Source organism: Ctenocephalides felis, unplaced genomic scaffold (assembly GCF_003426905.1).
Source record: "Ctenocephalides felis isolate EL2017-DRISC unplaced genomic scaffold, ASM342690v1 CF-g0.4_SCAFFOLD_01170, whole genome shotgun sequence".
Taxonomy (NCBI): domain Eukaryota; kingdom Metazoa; phylum Arthropoda; class Insecta; order Siphonaptera; family Pulicidae; genus Ctenocephalides; species Ctenocephalides felis.
In genome coordinates this window covers 86,530,761-86,553,395 of record NW_020537324.1, presented here as the reverse complement: position 1 = coordinate 86,553,395, position 22,635 = coordinate 86,530,761, and the positions used below count along the sequence as shown (strand labels likewise).

Genomic DNA, 22,635 nt, shown 5'->3' with positions numbered 1-22,635 from the left:
AGGTTTTTCTGTTGTTTCACCTTATTTTTGTTATTATATTAGTTCAATTTCTTAAATATATACATATATTTTATAAATTATAAATTCATGTGTTTCATGAACCCTCGAGACGAATTGAGAACTTTTTAATAATATTTTGAATAACTTTTTAAATATATAATTTTTTTTTTATAATTAAGTGGATATATGTATATTTTTTCAGATACAACTCTTACCTCATTAATGATTTTGATTTTCCAATCTAGTACTGTGTAGTTCTATCATATCTAGAAAGAAATATATAGATTTTAAATTTGCTAGCAAAATTCTATGCATTTTATGATTATTTCAATGGTTTTGTATTTTTATTAAAAAATAAAATAAAATTTAAAATAAAATATCAGCTGGCTTTTCATGGCCTCTCATCTTAAAAGCTTCCTTTATCGCAAAAAAAATAATTCCTTTTATAAATATTTTCTACATTTTGAAGATAAATAAGAGGACATCATATATCTCTAAAACATAGAAAGAATTATATATAATAAATTAAATAAATATTTCTGTGAGTAAAAAAGGAAGCTTCAAGTTCAAAAAATTAAAAAATATGTTTGTCAAAATTTAATAAGTCATATATACGTTTGAATCAACGTTTCGTGCATAACTCAAGATTGTTATGACTACTTTTATTTTTTACATGTTCAAAAATCATATATTTTACTTGATTATGATAACTCTTATATGCATCGATTGTTTAATGTTCCAAATTTGGACACAAAACGTATGCAAAATTTATAAATAAATTTTCAAACCCAACTTCGATCTTTGTTTTTAGTAACTATATGGGCGAAAACTTTTACAATAATTATGATATAGTATAGTAATATAGGTATACTTTTGTATTATTGTGTATGTGAAAAATAATCATCGTCGTAGAGATGGATGTAGGCAGAAGTTAATAATCTTCTACCTGTGCAACAATAAACTATTCTCCATAGTAATAGTTATAATGTCTTCCGCCCACGTGGGAACGTTTTGCATTTACAAATATAGGTCGCTTGCACCTTATATGAACAAAGTCGAACAAAAACGATAAAAAATCGATTAAAATTAGAAAAAATAGATATATACTTTATACAAAATAACTATAATTATGTGGTCATAGTTTGATTTTGATTTTTAGGTTTGGATTTGTTATAATACTGCTTAAGAAGACGTAATAAAAAATTTTGTCCTGTTTCACCAACATAAACAGTACTGCAGTCATTACAGTTGATTTTATGAAAAATGTTAGACTATTTCTTGTCAAGCAATATTTAAGAAAATTGTCTAGTGCTAGGTAAAATTCAATGACATTTTTTTTATTTAAACTGACAGAAAATAGTGTTATCATTATAAGGGAACGTCCATTAATCACGTGAGGATTTTAGGGAGAGGAAGAGATTTGCAAAAAATCACAAAATATCACGTCGGGGAAGGAAGGGTACAGTAAGATATTACATGTATTTAGCAAAATCATATATCTTTTTTTTTAATTTAATATATCAAATTCATTTATCCTTATATCTTCTATCTAGGTTTTTTCCAATGACGAATTATCTAACCATCCGCCGAAATTCATACGATAAATGATTTATAATTTATTTATCATAAATTGCCATTCTGTAAATTTACCAGGAACTATTAGAGATATGATTACGATGATGTATGTACTCCCGAAAATTTATCATTCGAATTTACTATGTACTTTAAATTGCAAGTTTATTTATAGTTCGTATTGTAATGATTTATTTAAAATTACGAGTGGGATTCATCGCGGCGGTTTTCGTGGTATTTCAAATGCGAAAATTCATACTATAACAATTGACTTATGAATTGATTCATTCATAATAATAAAAATATAGTTTCATAATAATAGAATATGAATCATATTATATACATATATATATATATATATATATATATATATATACACATTTGCATACACATTATATTTGTAACTATGCACATTCTCATGCACCATTTTTTTTAACTAAATAATGTTCCACTTACAAATGTTTGGATAATAAGATTTTCCTTATCAGTGTGATCAAAATCAATAAATTATTCTAATTATTTCAAATGGAGCAGTGTTTTCCAAAGTGAGGGCCACATGACAGAAAACTGGTATAGAAGAGTATTAAACCACAAGAAGATTTTTGTATATTTTAGTCATTTTTTTTAAAGCAAATGCAAATTATATTTATCAAATTTCAAAAATATTGTACACTGAGGTTAAGATGCAAAACCAGTAAATTATAAAAATAAGTCTGTTAATGTTATATCATCTAATCAAAACAATTTTTGAATATTTCAGTTCGTTATAATTTTTTTTTAAAGAAACTCAAATTATATTTATTAAATTTGAAAAAAAAAATGAATACATGTGAAAAACAGTGAATTCCAAAAATAGAACTATTTACAAAAATTCTACTTCGAAATACAATGAATTTAACTAAAATTTATTCACTAATTCAAATTAATCAATCATTTTATTTATGTAGTATTTTAGACTAAAAAATAGTTTTTCAAACAACTAAAGTAAAGAAAAACAAATTCAACAAAAAGCTAAAAATACCAATAATTTGTGTAAAAAATATATATAAATATTTTTTATTATTAATATTGAGATTTAAGCAATTGTAAAAAAGATTTTTAAAGAATTAAGCAAGTACATTACTTTACAAAAAAGGTAAAATAAAGTAAAATTAAGCATTTTTGAACAATTCAGCCTATTAGAAAAAAAAACGAAAAAAATAGAGAATTAAATAAATTTAGTATATAAAAAATACATAATTTTATGTGTATCCAAAAAAAAGTTGAAAATAAGAAAATATAAATGTGTTTAAGTATTTTATCAAATTTAATCAATATTTTTAAAACATTAAATAAAATTTAAGGATAAAAGCAAATGACAACATTTTTTTTAACTTTAACAAAATTCATTCTCTTTTAAAAAATGCATCTTAATAAATTTTTTCTCTTAAAAAAGTTATCTTAATAAATCATTGACAATGACACAAATCATTGTCGAAACGTACTATCAAAAATGATTAAACACGTTAATCGCCACAATAATAACAGGAAAATTTTCAGATTTCAAATATTTTCTCCAAAAAACACTATTATTTGTCACAAATAGATATCTAGGCTGATGTAATTTTTTGGCGTCAGACACATATGACTGATATGGTAATAGATTTGCTAAATATTTAGAAATACATTATATTTTATGTAATAATACATATTTAAATATACTAAATATAAATTATATTGATTTTGTTATAAAAAACATATTGATTGTTTTATAAAAAAATTGTGTAACTTTATTCTTAATTTGAGCTTTTTTTCTCATGCTTGTCTCTTTACTAATTTAAATCATTTTATATTGTTTCATGTTTTCGTACTTTTTTATTTGTACTGCTGGATGATGACACAAATTTAGTGCCGAAACGTATCTAATATATATTTTTTTATATAAGTGACTATTAAATTCTGAGGATTTCCAATTTTTTTGGTTCCTTCTCGGAACCAAAATCAGCAGCAAAAACGGAGATGAATCATATCATTTTCTATCCTAAGAAATATAATATGAAAATAGTGGGGAACCAACGACGTCGAGATTTATCTTTTGAATAAATTAAACTGGCTAGTCGCACATTTAGTGTATTATGTCAACTCGATAGTTGAACAACAACACTAATAATAGAAATAATAATAATTAAAAAATTATAAACAATTTTATATAATTATATACATACATACATATAATATATATATATATATATATATATATATACATATCGTTGTGACTGTTTTTAATAGTGGGTGTTAAATATATAAAAAAAAATTAATATGCAACAGATTTTTTTTTAAATAAATAAATTAAAGTTCACATTTGTTATATAAATAAATATATACTTAAAAAATAAAAAATGCAAATAAATTGTTATATTATTAGTTAGGAGCTTTTATTTGTTTAAGTTAATAATAAAAGATCTTGAAGTGAGTTTATATAAATCAATTTAATATATAATTATTTATATTAATAAATAATTTTTCTAGTATTGAAAAGGTTCTCAAAACGCGTTTATTTATTACAAAAGTGCTCAATAATTAAAAAAAGCAGCAATTTAATAATATTATATAAAATTGCAGTTCTTTTATTTAGCAAACACTTTTTCGTATAAAATAGTTCTCAAGAGTGGCTCTATTTATTAAACAATTTAACAATAAACTATTTAAATTTTCATATTATCCTTTATCATATAAAACAAGTTCTCAAAGTGTGTTTCGTGACTATATTAGTATATCAATTCACAGTTTTTGTGATTTTCGATTTGTGACCAAATAATGATTATAACTGAGTGACTTTATTTTTACATGTGTGTTTTTCTATAAATTATTATTATCGAGTGACTTATTTTTTTTTAATTTCTTCCAAAAATGAGTGATTTCTTCAGATGGGATCGTGTTCCCAGATTTTTTCGATTTTGGGACAGAAGGAGGCCTAGATATCATCATAGTTCAACAAGAGTCGTCTGGTCACGTAAATATCAATTTAGTATTAATAATAATAATAATAGTAATTTTAAATATATTAAATTGCAAGGTACTTATATTTTAAATGCTTTTATAAAGTCCATAAAATTTTATTTAGAACATAAACAAATTCGAAGAAACTTCATATTTAAATTAATTTTTCACCTACAATCGTTACAGTTGATTTTACAAAAAAATTAGAGTATTTTTACAGACTAATCCTGGACATTTTGAATCAAAAACAAATTTTTTAGAGAATTTTGCGAAATTAGGTTAATAATAATTAAAATTAAAATTAAAACATATAAATTAGAATTTTAACAAATTAGAAGAAACTTCATATTTAAATTAATATATCACCTACATAAATAGCTAGGCAATCGTTACAGTTGGTTTTATAAAAAATGTTAGATTATATTTACAAACTAATGGTCATTTTGAATCAAAAACAATTTTTTGGAGAATTTTGTAAAATTATGGAAATAATAATTAAAATTAAAACTGAAACTTATATTAATTTTTATATTATATTTTAACAAACTAGAAGGAACTTCATATTTAAATTAATTTTTCACCTACATAAATACCATCGCAATCGTTACAGTTAATTTATAAAAAATGTTAGACTATATTTACAAATTAATGAACATTTTGAATCAAAAACAAATTTTGTGGAGAATTTTGTAATGTTAGGTTAATAATAATTAAAATTAAAATTAAAACTTATATTGATTTTTATATTATATTTTAACAAATTAGAAGAAACTTCATATTTAAATTAATTTTTTACCTATGCAAATAGTGTTGCAATCGTTACAGTCAATTTTATAGAAAATGTTAATGATTATATTTACAGGCTATTTTTGGTCATTTTGAATAAAAAAACAAATTTTTTGGAGAATTTTGTAAGGTTAGTTTATTAATACTTAAAATTAAAATTAAAACTTATATTAATTTTTATGAATCATCAATATATCTTCGACTTTCAAACAATTTTCAATCATCTGTCTAGATTATTTCCTACCCACTTTTGTTTTACTAAATTTAATATTTAGGGATAAGAAATCTTAAATCTATTAAGAGAGTGTCTTAGTCATTAAGTAATTATTCAGATTATAATTAGTTTGGTTTGTTTTAGTTGAAAAAGCCAAAAGTTTACTGTCAAACGCGCGAATTGTAAACAAATTCGCAACGTACGAGAGATTTCATGTAAACAAACTAAATCTGAAAATAGAGCAAAACCCATTGTGTGACCGTTATAACAAAACCCATTTTGTCAGAGGACATGATTCTAAAAAGTACCAGCTTTAGAATTAATAGCTTATTTGTCAAAAGTAAAAAAACTAGGTTCAAGGGGCATTCCGTCTTAAATTTCTAATAAAAAGCTAATAAAAATTATTATTGATACTGATGATATGGTAAATGATTAATATTTAAATAATTTTATAATTCTGTCGTATTACCAAAGTAACTTTATATAGTATTTTGGTTGGATCATTTTAAAAGCAATAATATTTTATTATCCAATATTAATATCTTCATAAGATCGAGAACACGTGCTCTCGTTCTCATAACTTGGAACATTTCCAAATTCAATAAAACAGATTTGTTTGATGGAATTCACAAATAACTCAACTAAAAATTCCAATTTCAAAAAAAAAATTGAAGTGTCTGATTTAAAACATATGTTTGACTTGATTTAAAAATAAATCATAATACATTGATAATAAATAAATATAGAAGATTTAGGTTTGAACTGATGACAAAGATAATAAATACGTTAAAAAGAAAGTAACATCTTGCCCTGGGCAATTTAAATCTACTTATAGGAAAAAATAATTTATTATATAATAATAAATGGTAGTCTGCCCGAAGGCAGGTCCATGGCGTGAGAGCCACCACAAGTAAATGATTTCCTTTTTTATTTTTATTTTAATTTATTTAATTTAGTATACATTGTACTAAAATAATACCAAAAAAGTTAGTCCAAGTTGTATGCACTCAATTCATTTTTTTGTACACTAATGCAATTCTATGCCACTTGTATTATATATAGTATAGAAACTGTTGATTCAATTTGTAGAGTTTTAGAGATACTCAGAACTTCATCATTAATAATAAATAATTTTATTACACTATGGATATTTTATATATTGTGCACATACCATGCTAAGCCAGTTGTACTGTAAATAGTACAGAAAAAGTAGATTCAACTTGTAAACTTTTGCAAACAACCTAAATTTTATTCTAATCGTATGTACTATACATAGTATATATTATACTAAAGCATTTTATACTATATGGTTATAGAAAAAAAAAATTAAATTTCTTTTATATATACAACTTATGCACTATAGAGTGACCCTTGTACTATAATTAGTACCAGAAAATTTAATTCACGTCCCAAATTTTTACAATCAGAATTTTATTTGTAATTGTGAGTACTATAAATAGCATGTAAACCATATTGTACTATAAATAGTTGAGACTTTTAAAGTTTTTACTACATTTTAGGGTGATCCTTAATATGGATGTTTTCAGCCAAGAAACTTTGTTCGGAGTGCGGACTATCTTTAAATAAAACTTTAGAGCTAAAACATTCAGAAATTTTGTTTTTATCAATTTGGAAGAATTTGATGCCATGGGAGCAAAGAAATTTAAAAAAAACATTAAGCACTAATCTACTACACACATATATATATATATATATATATATATATATATATATATTTGAATAGTCTTGAATTTGATGTTGATATATATGTTTAATTTGAGTTTAATATTCTGGCGTAACATCAATAAAAATAGTATGAGTTTTTTTTTTAAATTTATTTATTTAAAATCCATACGTTTCGGCTAGCATCTTAGCCATCATTCAGTGGTAATCAAGTTAACTATAAAAATTGAAACTAAATAAATTATATGAAAGGAAATTTCATGGAAAAACAATAATAATAATAATAGTAATAAAACACTTACAATTTTGTATCCTAATATAGCATATGAAACCGTTATTAATCCATGGTATGAGTATGTGCACATTGATAAGATATATATTTTTTAACACAAACATCACAAATGGTAAAACACACTAATAATCATGATAACTTAACAAGTTGTCGAAACTATGTATTTACTCTTCGGAGTTTAGGATAGAAATGTCACATTTTTCTCAAAGAAGTTTTTAGCATGTGTTGATATTCTTTGGAAAATTTAAAAGGCGATGGGATTTTGTTATTTTTTAAGGAATTTTGACACGCTATTAAGAAACCACGTGTTCGTTTCGTTAAGGGCCGTATTGTCAAAGCGTTTATTTATGACTCTGTCGTTATGTAATTGTAAAAACAACCCCTCAGCGAATCTTCTTTTAATTGTATTCTTTTCAAAATGTAAAATTTTAGGGTTAAAAAAGTCAATATTATGATTTAAATTTTTAATATGCTCAGTTAACATTGTTTTAAATTGCTTAGGATTTTTTCAATTATTTTTGTGTTGTGTTATCAACACAAAAATAATTGAAAAAATCCCAAACAATTTAAAACAATGTTAACTGAGCATATTAAAAATTTAAATCACAATATCGATTTTTTTAACCCTAAAATTTTACATTTTGAAGAGAATACAATTAAAAGAAGATTCGCTGAGGGGTTGTTTTTACAATTACATAACGACAGAGTCATAAATAAACGCTTTGACAATACGGCCCTGAACGAAGCGAACACGTGGTTTCTTAATAGCGTGTCAAAATTCCTTAAAAAATAACAAAATCCCATCGCCTTTTAAATTTTCCAAAAAATATCAACACATGCTAAAAACTACTTTGAGAAAGTTGTGACATTTCTATCCTAAACTCCGAAGAGTAAATACATAGTTTCGACAACTTGTCAAGTTATCATGATTATTAGTGTGTTTTACCATTTGTGATGTTTGTGTTAAAAAATACATATCTTATCAATGTGCACATACTCATACCATGGATTAATAATGGTTTCATATGCTATATTAGGATACAAAATTGTAAGTGTTTTATTACTATTATTATTATTATTGTTTTTCCATGAAATTTCCTTTCATATAATTTATTTAGTTTCAATTTTTATAGTTAACTTGATTACCACTGAATGATGGCTAAGATGCTAGCCGAAACGTATGGATTTTAAATAAATAAATTTAAAAAAAAACTCATACTATTTTTATTGATGTTACGCCAGAATATTAAACTCAAATTAAACATATATATATATATATATATATATATATATAGTATATGTTGCATACTATGTCCTACGTACAGGAAAAATTTGATCAATTTTTAAGCACTTGTACACAATCTACAATTTAACTTTAATTTTGTGATGGTATATAGATTTAGCAAAGTTGATATTTTCTATACATTGTTCCTCAGACTGTCTGGTTTATGTATGTGTATACAAATATATTCCATGAATAGTTTTAATAGTAAAACTATATTTGTACAATGATTTCTTTGATAGCTGGAAGCATTCAAGTTTTCTTAAATGGGCGATTGCGTCATTATTATTGGTTTGACTGAGGTCAAACATATACTTGTTTGCGTATATATATATATATATATATATATATATAAATGTATAATAATAGGTGTCTGTTCCATTAAAATCGAAAGTATGCAACGCTCGTATAACTTCCTCGTTCACACTTTGACAAAGGTCAAGTTTTTTTTTAATCGAGATCAATTCCATATGAAAATCAAGAATTTATTTTTTTGAAGCCTTTAAATACCATCATAGATAAAAGAAATAAGCACGACTACTTTGCCAACATCTACATTTTAATTCTTTTCGCACTCCATAGAGGCGCCACCAAGTCTAGCACGTAAATTTACCTTTAGGGGTAATTTATTGTAATCGTCCAAAAATTGAATTTGAAATTTTTTGTATATCTTCACGTTTTGAAGGTTTCTGAACATTTTGGCATACCTTAGAAAAAATAGATTGGTGTGTGGATACAATTTTTCGTCCACATTTCGGGCGCCTGGATCAACCGATTTGAATGGTTTAAAGAACATTCGATTCCTATTAATAGGAAGATGTGCTGATTAGTTTTTGGCAAAAGCAAGTCCAGTTGTTTCGGAGTTACGGAGCAAAGAGTGCAGAAAATACAAATCGTGTTTTTGAAAGAACGGAGTATCAGATTCGAATGATCCAAAAAACGTTCAATTCGTAATGTTGGGGCAAAGTGGTAGCTGGATTTTTGCAAAGGCGGGTCTAGCTGTTTCAAAGATTCGGAGCTAAATGTGCAAAAAACGGCAGATTTTTAAGAGAACTTGCATCCAACTTGAATGGATTCAAAAAACTTTCTTGTGCTGACGAAACGATTGCTTTTGAGGATTTTTTTTCTTAATTTCCAAAAAATATTTTCTTAACTAAATTTTATTCTTCGAATATTTCAATATGAAACGGGAAGTTCCAGCATTTGCTCCAAATCACAAATATATATAATAAAAAAGTATTATAATAAGATAATCAGTTCTTTAATAAGAGTAATGAATTTGGGGTACACAGACCCCCTGGTGAGTGCGAAAAACACTAAAACAGGATGAAGTACATTTGTTCTGTGTTTATCTCAAAACTATATTTCTCAGGGCAGGTGGAGAAAACGTTCTTTTGCTTACAGTCCAATAATATTGCTCTTTATAATATACATTTCAATGAACTGGTTGAAATGACGTAAGAACATCAGATAATACAATTTCCTAGAAACTGACTTGAAATTCTGTTTGAAAAAGTTATTAGTCATAGAACAATTGAATGGAAAAAAATTGCTTTTTATATTTTAGATTTATATAATTGAGTCATCAGTAAAATCTTCTTTTCCTTTCTATGTTGATGCAGATAGTTTGATTTGTAATAAAGTTTTTCTGGATTGATAATGGATCATCTTATCAGTAAAGTTTTCTGGTTGCACACGAGTAGTCTTATTATTAGTCCAGTCATTATAGTAAGTTCACCTCAAACTGTAAGTCTGTAAGTTTGTAAATACTTGTATATTGACACCTAAAGGTTGTCTCAAAACCTGCATATGTTGCGTACACCCTACCATATGTAGGTTTTAAGACAACTTTTTGGTGTCAATATACAAGTATTTACAGACTTACAGCTGGGTATCTCGAATTACGAGATTCTTATCTAATTTAAGCTTAAATGACTGGACTATATTTCTGATGTTCAGATTCATTTTGCTCGTCAGTAGATTCCTTTATTCATTTTCCATGATTGACATATAATTTGCTAAATTTAGAGTCGCTTGCTTTTTATTTTATAGGTCAAATTCTATTTCTCATGTTTGCTCGTCATTAGAATAATATTTTCTCTCCTTCGTGCGGCATCTTTGGTCCTTAGATATATATTTAAATATCTCCACAATAAATCATCATCTCATTACGTCAAAAACAAAACAAAGAATCATCTCATCTTATGGATCCTATTGACATGCATTTAAATGCATAACGATGATGCAGTTTAAACAAATGCACACCCTATTACGTTGAAATAATTTGTCTAACCTATAAATGAATAAATAAAATCCAAGGACTATCTTTTCAGAGACAAACATTAAAATTCAACATTAAAATCTATTTGTTTAAACAATAATGGAGACGCCAAGCAAATTATAAATAAAAAGCTAATAATATTAAATTGTTTGCGATTAATTACCGTATGTAAATTGCATTTTTATTCATTTTGTTGTAAACGTGTAGTCTTATGTAATCGACGCTTTACAATAAAGAGACACTAAAACATAGTTTTATGATTTGCAAGTAATAAATGTGTTTATTTTATTGCATTTTCAGCTGATACTACTGATAGTACACTACAAGTAGCAAGAATTACAGGAGTTGACCTTTGTATTTCTCACAATGGTCCTTTGCATCGTACTGACCTTTACGAAGTTATGACCAGATCCCGCACTAACGAATTCGATTTTGATTTAGAAGAACACAGAGGTAATAAATTAATAATAAAAATGCTAAAGAAAAGTTAAACTAGACGACATTGCCCAAATTGTACTATTTTATAAATTTCTGTATATTTTTCTATTTCTTCTGTCTATTTTTTAGGGAAAAGTTCCAAATTAGTGGTGCGCAGAGGTCAAGGTTTCAAATTAATTCTAAGCCTAAGTCGACCATATGATCCTCAAAGAGATGCCGTCAGTTTCATCTTCACAGTTGCAGGTATTTTAAAGTTGACTCTTGTCAAATAAATTAATCTTTGACACCAATTAGAATAAGGTGATACCTAGACATGTTTTAAATAGATCTAAAAGTAGAGTTCGGATTTTATTTTAAAAAAAAATTGTGCATATTTAAAGTAATACATGGTCTACTTAGTAGTGGAAGACCATTTTTGCATTATCATCGTTAATAATAAAGGTTCAAGACTTAAGACAATTTTGGAAGACATTATTACAAAAAAAAGTAAAAAAAATAAGTCGAATATCAATCGAATGGTTCCAAGTTGCATTTCAGGCATGAATTTAGTTTAATTTCATTTCTGGTTTACTTTAAGATGCCGAAGTACCAAATTACGGCCAAGGTACCCTGGTTGCAGTCCCTTTGACCTCAAGACCTACAATTGGTGCAGATGGACAATGGTCAGTTGCTGCTAGGAACTACGAAGGGACAACATTGGAGGCAAGGAACTCAAAATAATAATTGAATACAAATGATTTTATATATAACATAAACAAAGAAGAAGGAACTTCATACTTAAATTAATTTTCACCTACATAAACAGCATCGCAATCGTTACAGTTGATTTTATAAAGAATGTTACTTAATATTTATTACCGAGAGACATTTTTTTTAATTCTTCCCAAAAATGAGTGATTTCTTCAGGTGGGATCGTGTTCCCAGATTTTTTCGATTTTGGGACAGAAAAAGGTCTAGAAGACCTTCATATTTCTACGAGAGTCACGTAAATATCGTTTTAGTAATAATAATAATAGTAATATTAAATATATTAAATTGCAAGGTACTTATATTTTAAATGCATTTATAAATTTCAAATGATTTTATTTATAACATAAGCATTAGAAAAAAATTCATATTTAAATATTTGTTTCACCTACATAAACAGCATCGCGATCGTTACAGTTGATTTTATAAAAAATGTAAATGATTATATTTACAGGTAAGGAACAATAATAATTCATATTTTTTATATAAAAAAATTAGTATACAAAATCTTATTTATTGGAAGTCGCGTGAATCAATAATAAAATGTCAAATATAAGCTTTCTATGTATGACCACGTTTTAGTGCACAATGCAAAACATGGGAGGACATATGACTCCAATTACAAACAAAAGAATAATATTCTAGATTTATTAAGACAGACAAGAGAAAAAAAAGGTTTCAGTTAGTATTATTATTGACTAAACCAATCCAGGCAAAAATGTTAAGCAAGGAATGCATAAATACATTTCAATAATAGAGGAACAGCTTTATTATTTTAAGACCGGAAAGTTACTTCAAGTTACCTTAAGGAAAAATGCCACTTAAACCCAATTTGTTTATACTAATATTTTATCTTTAAAATATATAAATTTTATTCAAGTTCAGTCAAAAAAAATCTCTTAAATGTTAGAAATTGCTAGAAATAATCCAATCCAAAACCAAAGATCATCTCGATTATATTCAGATGTTCAGAATTTTCTGGTACCTGCCTAAAGACAAATTGCAACTTACACCTAGTTCTTTAAAGTTTATGCTCTATTTATAATTTTTTTTAGGTGGAAGTGACCCCAGCCCACGACTGCATAGTAGCCCAATGGAAATTGGACATAGACACAAAATTATTAAGAGGAGGAGCAGTCAGTTATAGTCTGCCACAACCCTTTTATGTTTTGTACAACCCTTGGTGTTCCAGAGACCAAGTTTACATGGCAGGTAAATAAAAAAAATCACTAACATATCTAACAGTATTTCTAACATAAAAAACTCTACTGAGGAGTAGACCGAAAGAACAAAAAAACATGAGCTACAGTCTGCCACAATCCTTTTACGTTTTGTACAACCCTTGGTGTTCTAGAGACCAAGTCTACATGGCAGGTAAATAAAAAAAAAATCTCTAACATATCTAACATAAATATTGTAGTAAGAAGAACTCTACTAACGAGCAAAGTGAAAGAATAAGAAACACGAATCAAGAATTATTGGAGAACAAACTATTGGAGAACAAATGACTATATGCTGGATGAAGAAAAATATAATTAGTGCTTAAGAAAAGTTATTTTTTAAAAAATACAATGAGAGAAAAGACATATCTACTGACTAGAAATTTAACTTGTTAAAATATAGAGTTTTAAAAAAAAAATTAATTTTTAGAATAAAACTTTGGAAGAGATTACTATAAAAAAAAGTAAAAAAAAATTAGGACATCTTTATTTTTCCAGAAGTTTCCACCACCAATTTTATGTCATCATCAGTAAATACTAATAATTTTGAAAACAAACTTGAAATACATTCAGTCTTCTAGATAGTAATTATCAGAAAGAGTAAGGCAATTAAAATATCAAAAATTAAAAAAGTAATAGCAATTATCAAAAATGTATAAAAAATGGTATACTAAAAGATGATAAAAGATTAAAACCACATTCAAATTAATAATATTTTTCTAAAATAAAGACTACAGTTTCGGTATTCTTTCCAATATTTGTTCCATCCGAGGCAAAGTCACAAAATATACTGATTGTTTCATTTTGTACACTATGATTTTTTACACTATTTGTTACTACTATGAAATAAAACAATTTCTTAGAAATCGACTGGAATTTAAAACATCCTTAAAGAAAGATTGAAGCCAATGGAACTCCTTTCCTAGTTGTTTTTATTGATCATCTAATTTTTTTGCAGATGATGCTTTAAGAGAAGAAACAGTAATGGCAGATACAGGACTAATTTGGAGAGGATCCTACAACAGATTAAGACCTACTGTTTGGAAATATGCCCAATTCGAAAAAGACATCCTGGATTGTGCCTTGTATCTCATCACTCACGTATCAAAGGTAAAAAAAACATATCTTATATATAAATATTGAGCTCTCGATTAAATGATCCGCTAAAACTCGGCTAAACCGATTTGGCCAGCCTTAGTCTTGAAAAATTCGTACCAATCAGTAGGTTGTCGGAAAGGTGAGATATTATTTCAAAATCGTGTAGAATCTTTAAATTTTTAATTTGAAAAATTTTGTAGAAGCGTATTTTAATAAAGCAATGGACGGTGGCTAATACGTCAAATGTCAAAGGATTTTGACAGATGATGTTCAATTACGTTTAATAGGATGTTTTACGTGAATATGATTTAATTGTGATTAAATTGTAGGATGTAGTTTTGTTTGTAGTTTTATTCATATACAAAAACGTTAGTAAACGGGCCGCAAGTGTTACTAGAGACGCAAAATATCAACTTTTTTGAAATGTTAATATGAAAATGCACTTTTTGCCATATTTTTCTCAAACACGGTGCTTTGAAAGATCTCATTTGTATAATTATATACTCATTGGTATTTATAAAACATTTTCTAGGTTATATTATTTTTTATTTATCTTATTTGAATTCAGAACCTAAATTTGGTATCGATCAAATGGACATTTTGTCGAATAACATTTTTCCAGTTATAATTTCCCAGAATTTATCGCAGAATAGATAGTAATATATGAAGGTCCGGGATTAAAAAGGTCCACCACCGATGTGTCAAAAACCAGTAAAGTTAAGCATTGTTTAACAACAATATTTGAAAGTAGAGGGAAAAAGATGTAAAGCAAAAAGTAAAAGCATTATACTGATTTTAATAAAAGCTATTTCTTTCTAGTTGAAAGGGGCTTCCAGAGGTGACCCTGTTCTAGTTTCTAGAGCCCTTTGTGGAGCTGTCAATAGTGCTGATGATAATGGAGTGGTACAAGGAAATTGGTCAGATGATCATGGTGGTGGTACACCACCAACAAAGTGGATTGGAAGTATGAAAATTATGCAGGAATATTATAAGTAAGTAAGTGCAATAGTTATAAAAATATTGAAGATGTTTATTATATATTTTTTGGCAGGAAAAAGAAACCTGTGAAGTATGGACAATGTTGGGTTTTTGCTGGAGTACTTTGTTCAGGTGAGTGAAGTAATTAGACTAAATTCTTGATATATATATATATATATATATATATATATATATATTAGGGTGGTCCTTAACAAGGACATTTTCGAATTTCTTTGCTCCCAGGGGCGAAATTGCTTCCAAATAAAAAAAAAATGATTCTCTGAAAGTTTTAGCTCTTTTTATAAACATTTAGATAGAGCGCACAATAAAAATTACTTGCATCTGTTTGTTACTAATATGTGCTCAAGAAATGTCAATCTATAAATTCGTGCGCCATCTGTGATCATTTATCGTGAACTCAAATCGTATGATACATAAGAATATTTATAAACCACATAACATGCACATAACCTCTTATTAAATACATGTGAGCTGTTCTATAAATCTATTCATCATGGCATCAAGAATAATTTTGCAGCAAAATATTTATTATAAATATTTTGCTGCAAAATTATTCTTGATGCCATGATGAATAGATTTATAGAACAGCTCACATGTATTTAATAAGAGGTTATGTGCATGTTATGTGGTTTATAAATATTCTTATGTATCATACGATTTGAGTTCACGATAAATGATCACAGATGGCGCACGAATTTATAGATTGACATTTCTTGAGCACATATTAGTAACAAACAGATGCAAGTAATTTTTATTGTGCGCTCTATCTAAATGTTTATAAAAAGAGCTAAAACTTTCAGAGAATCATTTTTTTTTTATTTGGAAGCAATTTCGCCCCTGGGAGCAAAGAAATTCGAAAATGTCCTTGTTAAGGACCACCCTAATATATATATATATATATGAAAACGTACAGGATTCAGAGTTTTTATAAAATCTTACAGAGTCTTATCAAAAATAGCATTTGTCCCAAATCTTGCTAGAATTAAATATCACTGAACCAATTAATGATTTCATGAGATCACGTGCCCTTTTTTCTGCTAAACTTTATCACATGTTCCCAATTTCATAGGATTCCTAGTAATATCACTTTGCCATAAGATCTTTACTCCATCAAATCCTTAACCAGCATCACCATCATGCAATACCATAAAAACCTTAAACCATAAGTGACCTTTCCAAGAAAGCATAAACATGTCTTTTTTACCTTTTACCAGCTCTAAGGACTTTAGGCATCCCTTCAAGGGTCATCACAAACTACTCCTCAGCCCACGACACACAGGCAAGTTTGACTGTCGACTATTTTGTGGACGAAAAAGGAGAAGTTATGGAAGAACTCAATTCGGATTCTATTTGGAATTACCACGTATGGAACGAGGTAAAAAATCAATCAGAAAAAATATACTAATAGAATGAGGATCCTATTTTTTATAGTGCAAATTCGAATCAGATTTGATAATATATTATATAAACAAACATGACATGTCGAATTCTATACATAATCAGATTTCGTCACAATTTTATACTTTTCTGATAATGATAAGATTTTTTTCTTTAAAATGATAGTATATAATGATAGTATGACTTTGTAATTAGATGTCTTTAAATTTAATTCCATTACCCAGGCCTGGATGGATCGTCCGGACCTGTACCCGGCCTACGCCTATGGAGGTTGGCAGGCGGTCGACGCGACGCCTCAAGAATTATCCGAGGACAGTTTCCGATGCGGCCCTGCAAGTGTCATTGCCGTTAAACAGGGCGAAATTAAAAGGGCCCACGATACTGCGTTTTTGTACGCCGAAGTCAACGCAGACAAGGTAAAAAAATTGATTTTGTTCCCTGTAACTTTTAAATACTTTCTCTGATATAAATGGATAGAAATGATAAATTTGTGCAAAATTAAGTGGTCCATGCAGTTTTCTAATATTATAGAACCTTTAAGGTAGAGATACTTTAAAAACGCAACGTCCAAAAAATATTGTGTTTGTTCTGCATTGTGCACAGTTCTAGTTATTTCATATATAATATTTAAATTAATATTTTTAGGTATTTTGGAGATACGCAGGACCAACACAACCATTAAAACTTTTACGAAAAGACATGTACGGAATCGGACAATTGATTTCAACAAAAGCTGTCGGAAAATGGGAACGAGAAGTACGTATATTTTTAACAATTTTTAATATACTTACATAAAATAAGTGTCTTTTTCATAAATTGATTTATGATTTACATTTGATTTCTTCAGATATAACAAGATAGCAACAAAAATAATGAAAGTTACACTATTTGTAATAATATATTTGAAAGCGTTTAAAATTTCTCGAATATTTGACTACGGTACGGAAAGTTCCAGCAATTTGCCTTGAGGCACGATGCCATACACCACTAGTTAATCATTTTTTTATTTTTTTAAGGATGTTACACACACTTATAAATATCCAGAAAAATCCGAAGAAGAACGTGCCATAATGTTGAGGGCTTTGAGAAACGCCGAAAGCATTTTCTCAAGATATTATTTGAACGAAGATTTCAATGACGTCAGGTAACAGAAATATAAATTTACAACCTAGAAATAAAATAGAAATTTATATAAATTTCTTCATAATTATTTTTTTATTATTGTTTCTATTTCCAGGTTTGATTTTGAGCTCCTCGATGACATCAAAATCGGTGAGAATTTTGCTGTTGTTTTAAAAATCGAAAATCGCAGCGGAATTACTGCACATAGAGTTACTGGATTTTTGAGAGTCGATACTGTTTTGTATACTGGAAAAGTTAAAGGCGAAGTTAAATTGTTACAATTTACTAGAGATGTGAGTAAAATTTAAAAAAGGCGGGTCTATCATAAACGATTTTCAAATGTTATTCTAATAAATATAAAAATGGTTAACTTGACATATTGTCCAATTGTAAGCTTAATATGATCTCCTCGATTTTTTTCCTTCACCATAGTTAAAAAAAGACACTCCAAAAGGATTTTGACAATGAAATAAATTCATTTCAGTTTCATTTTACTTCTTTAGAGTCCATATCTGTGATCAAACTAAATACTATATTCTATTTATATTTTGAAGTCAAATCTAAACTTCAGTTTTCTCGTCAGTAGAATTGTCTTCATCAGTACTATCTTTTATGATGTTATTTCTAGAATAGAATTTAGCTAGAATAATTTTTTTTATGGTCGCTTATCAGTAGAGTGCTTTTCATAAAATATGTTATTATATATATATATATATATATATATATATATATATATATATAGTATATGTTATTCAATTCGCTTATCTATTTTCAGATTTTACCAAGTACAACAGATGAAGTAAGAATGGATGTATCATTTGATGAATATTTTGGACGTTTGATAGATCAGGTAAGTAAAATATTTAAAAAAAAAAAACAAGATTTAACCTGTTTAAATGAGTGTTGCAAAAAAGTTACATCTATCTTCTTATCTTACCAAATTTTTTACATACATTACATACATATCTTGAAAACAACAAGATTAAGTGAATTAATTTTGTAAGACAAACTTTCGTCAGAGTTTAAGTTTTTTTTATTTCTTCAAGTTATAAATAAATGTAATATTATTATTTTTAGAGTGCTTTTAATATATCATGCATGGCCAGGATACAGGACACAGATTATGAATATTATGCCCAGGATGATTTCCGTGTAAGAAAACCTGATATCAAAATTAGACTGGGTGGATTGCCCACGACTGGAATTCCACTAGAGGTAAAAATTAATATTTATATTAAAAATAAAAAATAACAAATATTTATTACATAATTTTATAATATTAAAAAATAAACTATGTAGTCTTACATAATTGAATTTTTTAAGGTGCCCTCCAAGTCCTATTTGGATTTACCAAAACTTTACTAAATTAATCAATTTATTTACAATGACTGATTGTTATTATTACTAAAAAATTGTTATTATTGAACTAATAATTTAATGTTATTTTTTAGTAGGTACTTATGGATCACTCCATGGTAAATTATCATCGAATATTCTTTTTTTTTAAAAAAGTTGCTCCTAAATAAAATACCCCTGAATACAAGTTCAATAAAAATCACTGCTTATTAATTTAATATTATTCTTATTTTGTCATTATTATTATGTTATTATTAGAATTGTCATTATTATTATAGCATTTTTATTATTGTTAATGCATTTCTGAGTATTATTAATGGTAAATCCAACAATCTGTTAGATAAAACAAAGGGCAGAGATTATAATTAATTGTTATTATTATTATTATTTAAAATTATTAATTATTATTGTTATTTAAATAGGTTTCCCTAAGACTGACGAATCCAATGCCGATTCCTTTGAAAAAAGGAGTTTTTATCGTCGAAGGTACAGGACTGGAGCAGCAGTTGAAAATTAAGTTAAAACAGGTGAGTCAACATTTATATATAAACACAGGGTGTGTTTATAATATTATATGTTTCAACGTCAAGATAAAAAAATCATACTATGCAGTTTGAAAGTTATGAGCTAGCTGTAACCATTTTTTTGGTCATCGTGGTTAATTTTATTATAATTAATTATCTATTTGAACTTCGAAACAGCAGCCATACATGACATTTTTAGTATCATAATCAAAAAAATAACACAATTGATCCATATTTTCAAGATTTCAGACTTTTCGTTATACCATGTATTAAAAATGTTCAAAATTGGTCGACCTTGAAATTGGCGTTCTCCAAAAAAATGTACCAACTGACTTGGTCATTGAAAAATTAAAATATACATCATATAATTATAATTATTTTTCTCAGAATATCGAACCAGGCCAAACCCACATCGAGACCTTCAACCTGACTCCACCATATTCTGGCAGGAGCACCATAGTGGCCAAATTCTCTTCGAAGGAATTGGACGACGTGGACGGTTTTCTGGCCTATGTCGTCGCCCAAAACGACGGCGGAGGCGCAACCGGAGCAGTCGCCTCCAACGAGGTTGTGGAGGAAAATATGGAGAATGGAGGCACCAGCGCGGTTAATGGATCTTATGTTAATGGAGAAACGTAAAAAAATCTTGGGTGAAACTATTTTATTACCATATTAAGTGATCGAACTGACTATATCGATTCTGCCTTTTTAAAAATCGAAACTACTCCTCCAACTCGATTCCAAAAGTACTTGCTCATTACTTTCATATTTTGAACCCAACCATTAAAATTAATTATAATATTGAAGAGTATCGATCATTTTGATGTCTATACTGAGTTCCATTAAGGGGCGCAACTAGTGTAACCGCCTAAAAAAAATTGATTTTTGGGAATTTATATTAGAAAAACTACTTTATCAATCAATTCAAAATTTTAAGAATATATTCATACAAGTTTTAAGAGCACATAGTAAAATTTTTGAAGAAAAAAATTAAATATTTTTCAAGTTATCGTCGATCTCCAACGGCGCGACAAAAAAAGGCCCTTCACTGCTGCAGTGATTCCGGCCTTCTACGTGGATGAAATTAAAAAGAAAAAAATTCTCGTTAAACTAGATAATATTGTCTGTAAAATGAACTACGATAAAGAAAAAAAATCAAAAATTGACAAAAGGCGTTTTTTAAAAAAAGTCGAATTTTACCCAAAATTTAGGTCGTTTTTGGACTACCAAAATTCGATGTTTGATCCGATTCAAAAATCGATAGTTTATTTTACGGACTACTATATTTAGAACATGTAAAAAAAATTGAAAGTGATCGGATCATTTGTTTTTGAGTAATCGCTGCAGCAAATTCGGAAAATGCCGTTTCGAGAAAAACGCGTTCAAAGGTTAAATGATCGTTTTACTATATACTATATATATACTCTTTAAATGGGTATGACTCAAAAACTATTTATTTAAAATTTTGGTATGTTATTTTTAAATGTATAACCTATGGAAATATGAAAAAATTAAAAATTCGATTCTTTGAAAATTTCACACTAGTTGTGCCCCTTAAATAGCCATGTGATTTGAAGTACAAGGGCTGGAAAAACATCTGTAAAGGTGGAAAACATCTCATTGGAGAATCTTTCCTAAAGCCAAGAAAAACCTTGTGATAGTTTAATAGTATCAAATTATATTCTGATTGACTATTAGAAAAAAATATAAGAATACAACACTGAGTTCCTTAGGAAATGATACCCGTTCTCCCCGGAAATTTTAGACATTTCCAGACTTTTCATCCAATTTACTTTGAAAAGCAATATATTTCAAATTACACATGAAAATGGTCGATAATTTAATGTTATTTCTAAGTAGGTATACTTATGTACTTCTCTATGGTAAATTATCATCAATTATTTTTTTAAGAAAAGTTGCTCCTAAATAAAATACCCCCGAATACATGTTCAATAAAAAGCACTGCCACAAAAAAAATAAATGTAAAATGTAGTTTTTCATTAAATTAGCAAAAAAAAGTTATCCAATGCATATAATATTTAGTACCAATAATCGGTTAAGAACAATTATGTACAAAATTAATAATTTAGGAATAATTTTAATTTATTTAGTAACTTTTCGCCCTTTTCGAGCAGCTCGAAAAAGCATACACTATATATTTTGCAATAAATATTTAGTAATATTAGTACATTTTAATTTCATTTTTAATAGAGAAAATCACTGCCTTTTTTATAATTTAATTATATAAAAATATAATCACATATTTATAATATAACAATTTGAAGTGTTTTGAACAATTGAAAAAAATATTTATTTAAATATTTATTTCAAAGATTATTTTATGATTTCTAGAATTTTTATTATGATTGTACGCATATGGCTTTATATGGATAAAGCTAACTATTATATCAAAAGCTCATCCACATTATTAAAATATTTTTTTAATGTAATAATTTAAATTTAATTTTTTTTTAATTTAAGTAATAATTAGGTTGTAAATTAAGTATTTCTATGTGTAAAAATTGATTGTGATAATATTCTTCCAAAATCTTGCCTTTATGAGTAACGCTGTTGATTTATAAATTATTATATATAAATAAATATTATATTATAAGCTTATAAATTTTAGTTTTTGAAACTAATA

General features: G+C 27.1%; 1 protein-coding gene across 1 annotated transcript; it reads left to right on the top strand.

Annotated features, from left to right (window-relative positions):
• The first annotated feature begins 4,400 nt into the window (after positions 1-4,400).
• Positions 4,401-20,630, top strand: LOC113367898 (annulin-like). The gene is made up of 17 exons (XM_026609472.1): positions 4,401-4,564; positions 11,390-11,542; positions 11,657-11,770; positions 12,105-12,229; positions 13,330-13,486; positions 14,453-14,604; positions 15,412-15,584; positions 15,644-15,702; positions 16,806-16,966; positions 17,214-17,405; positions 17,635-17,745; positions 18,006-18,133; positions 18,227-18,404; positions 18,887-18,961; positions 19,189-19,326; positions 19,890-19,994; positions 20,379-20,630. Exons 1-17 carry the CDS (start codon positions 4,462-4,464, stop codon positions 20,628-20,630), a joined length of 2,376 nt encoding a protein of 791 aa, XP_026465257.1. The 5' UTR covers positions 4,401-4,461.
• Positions 20,631-22,635: the final 2,005 nt, after the last annotated feature.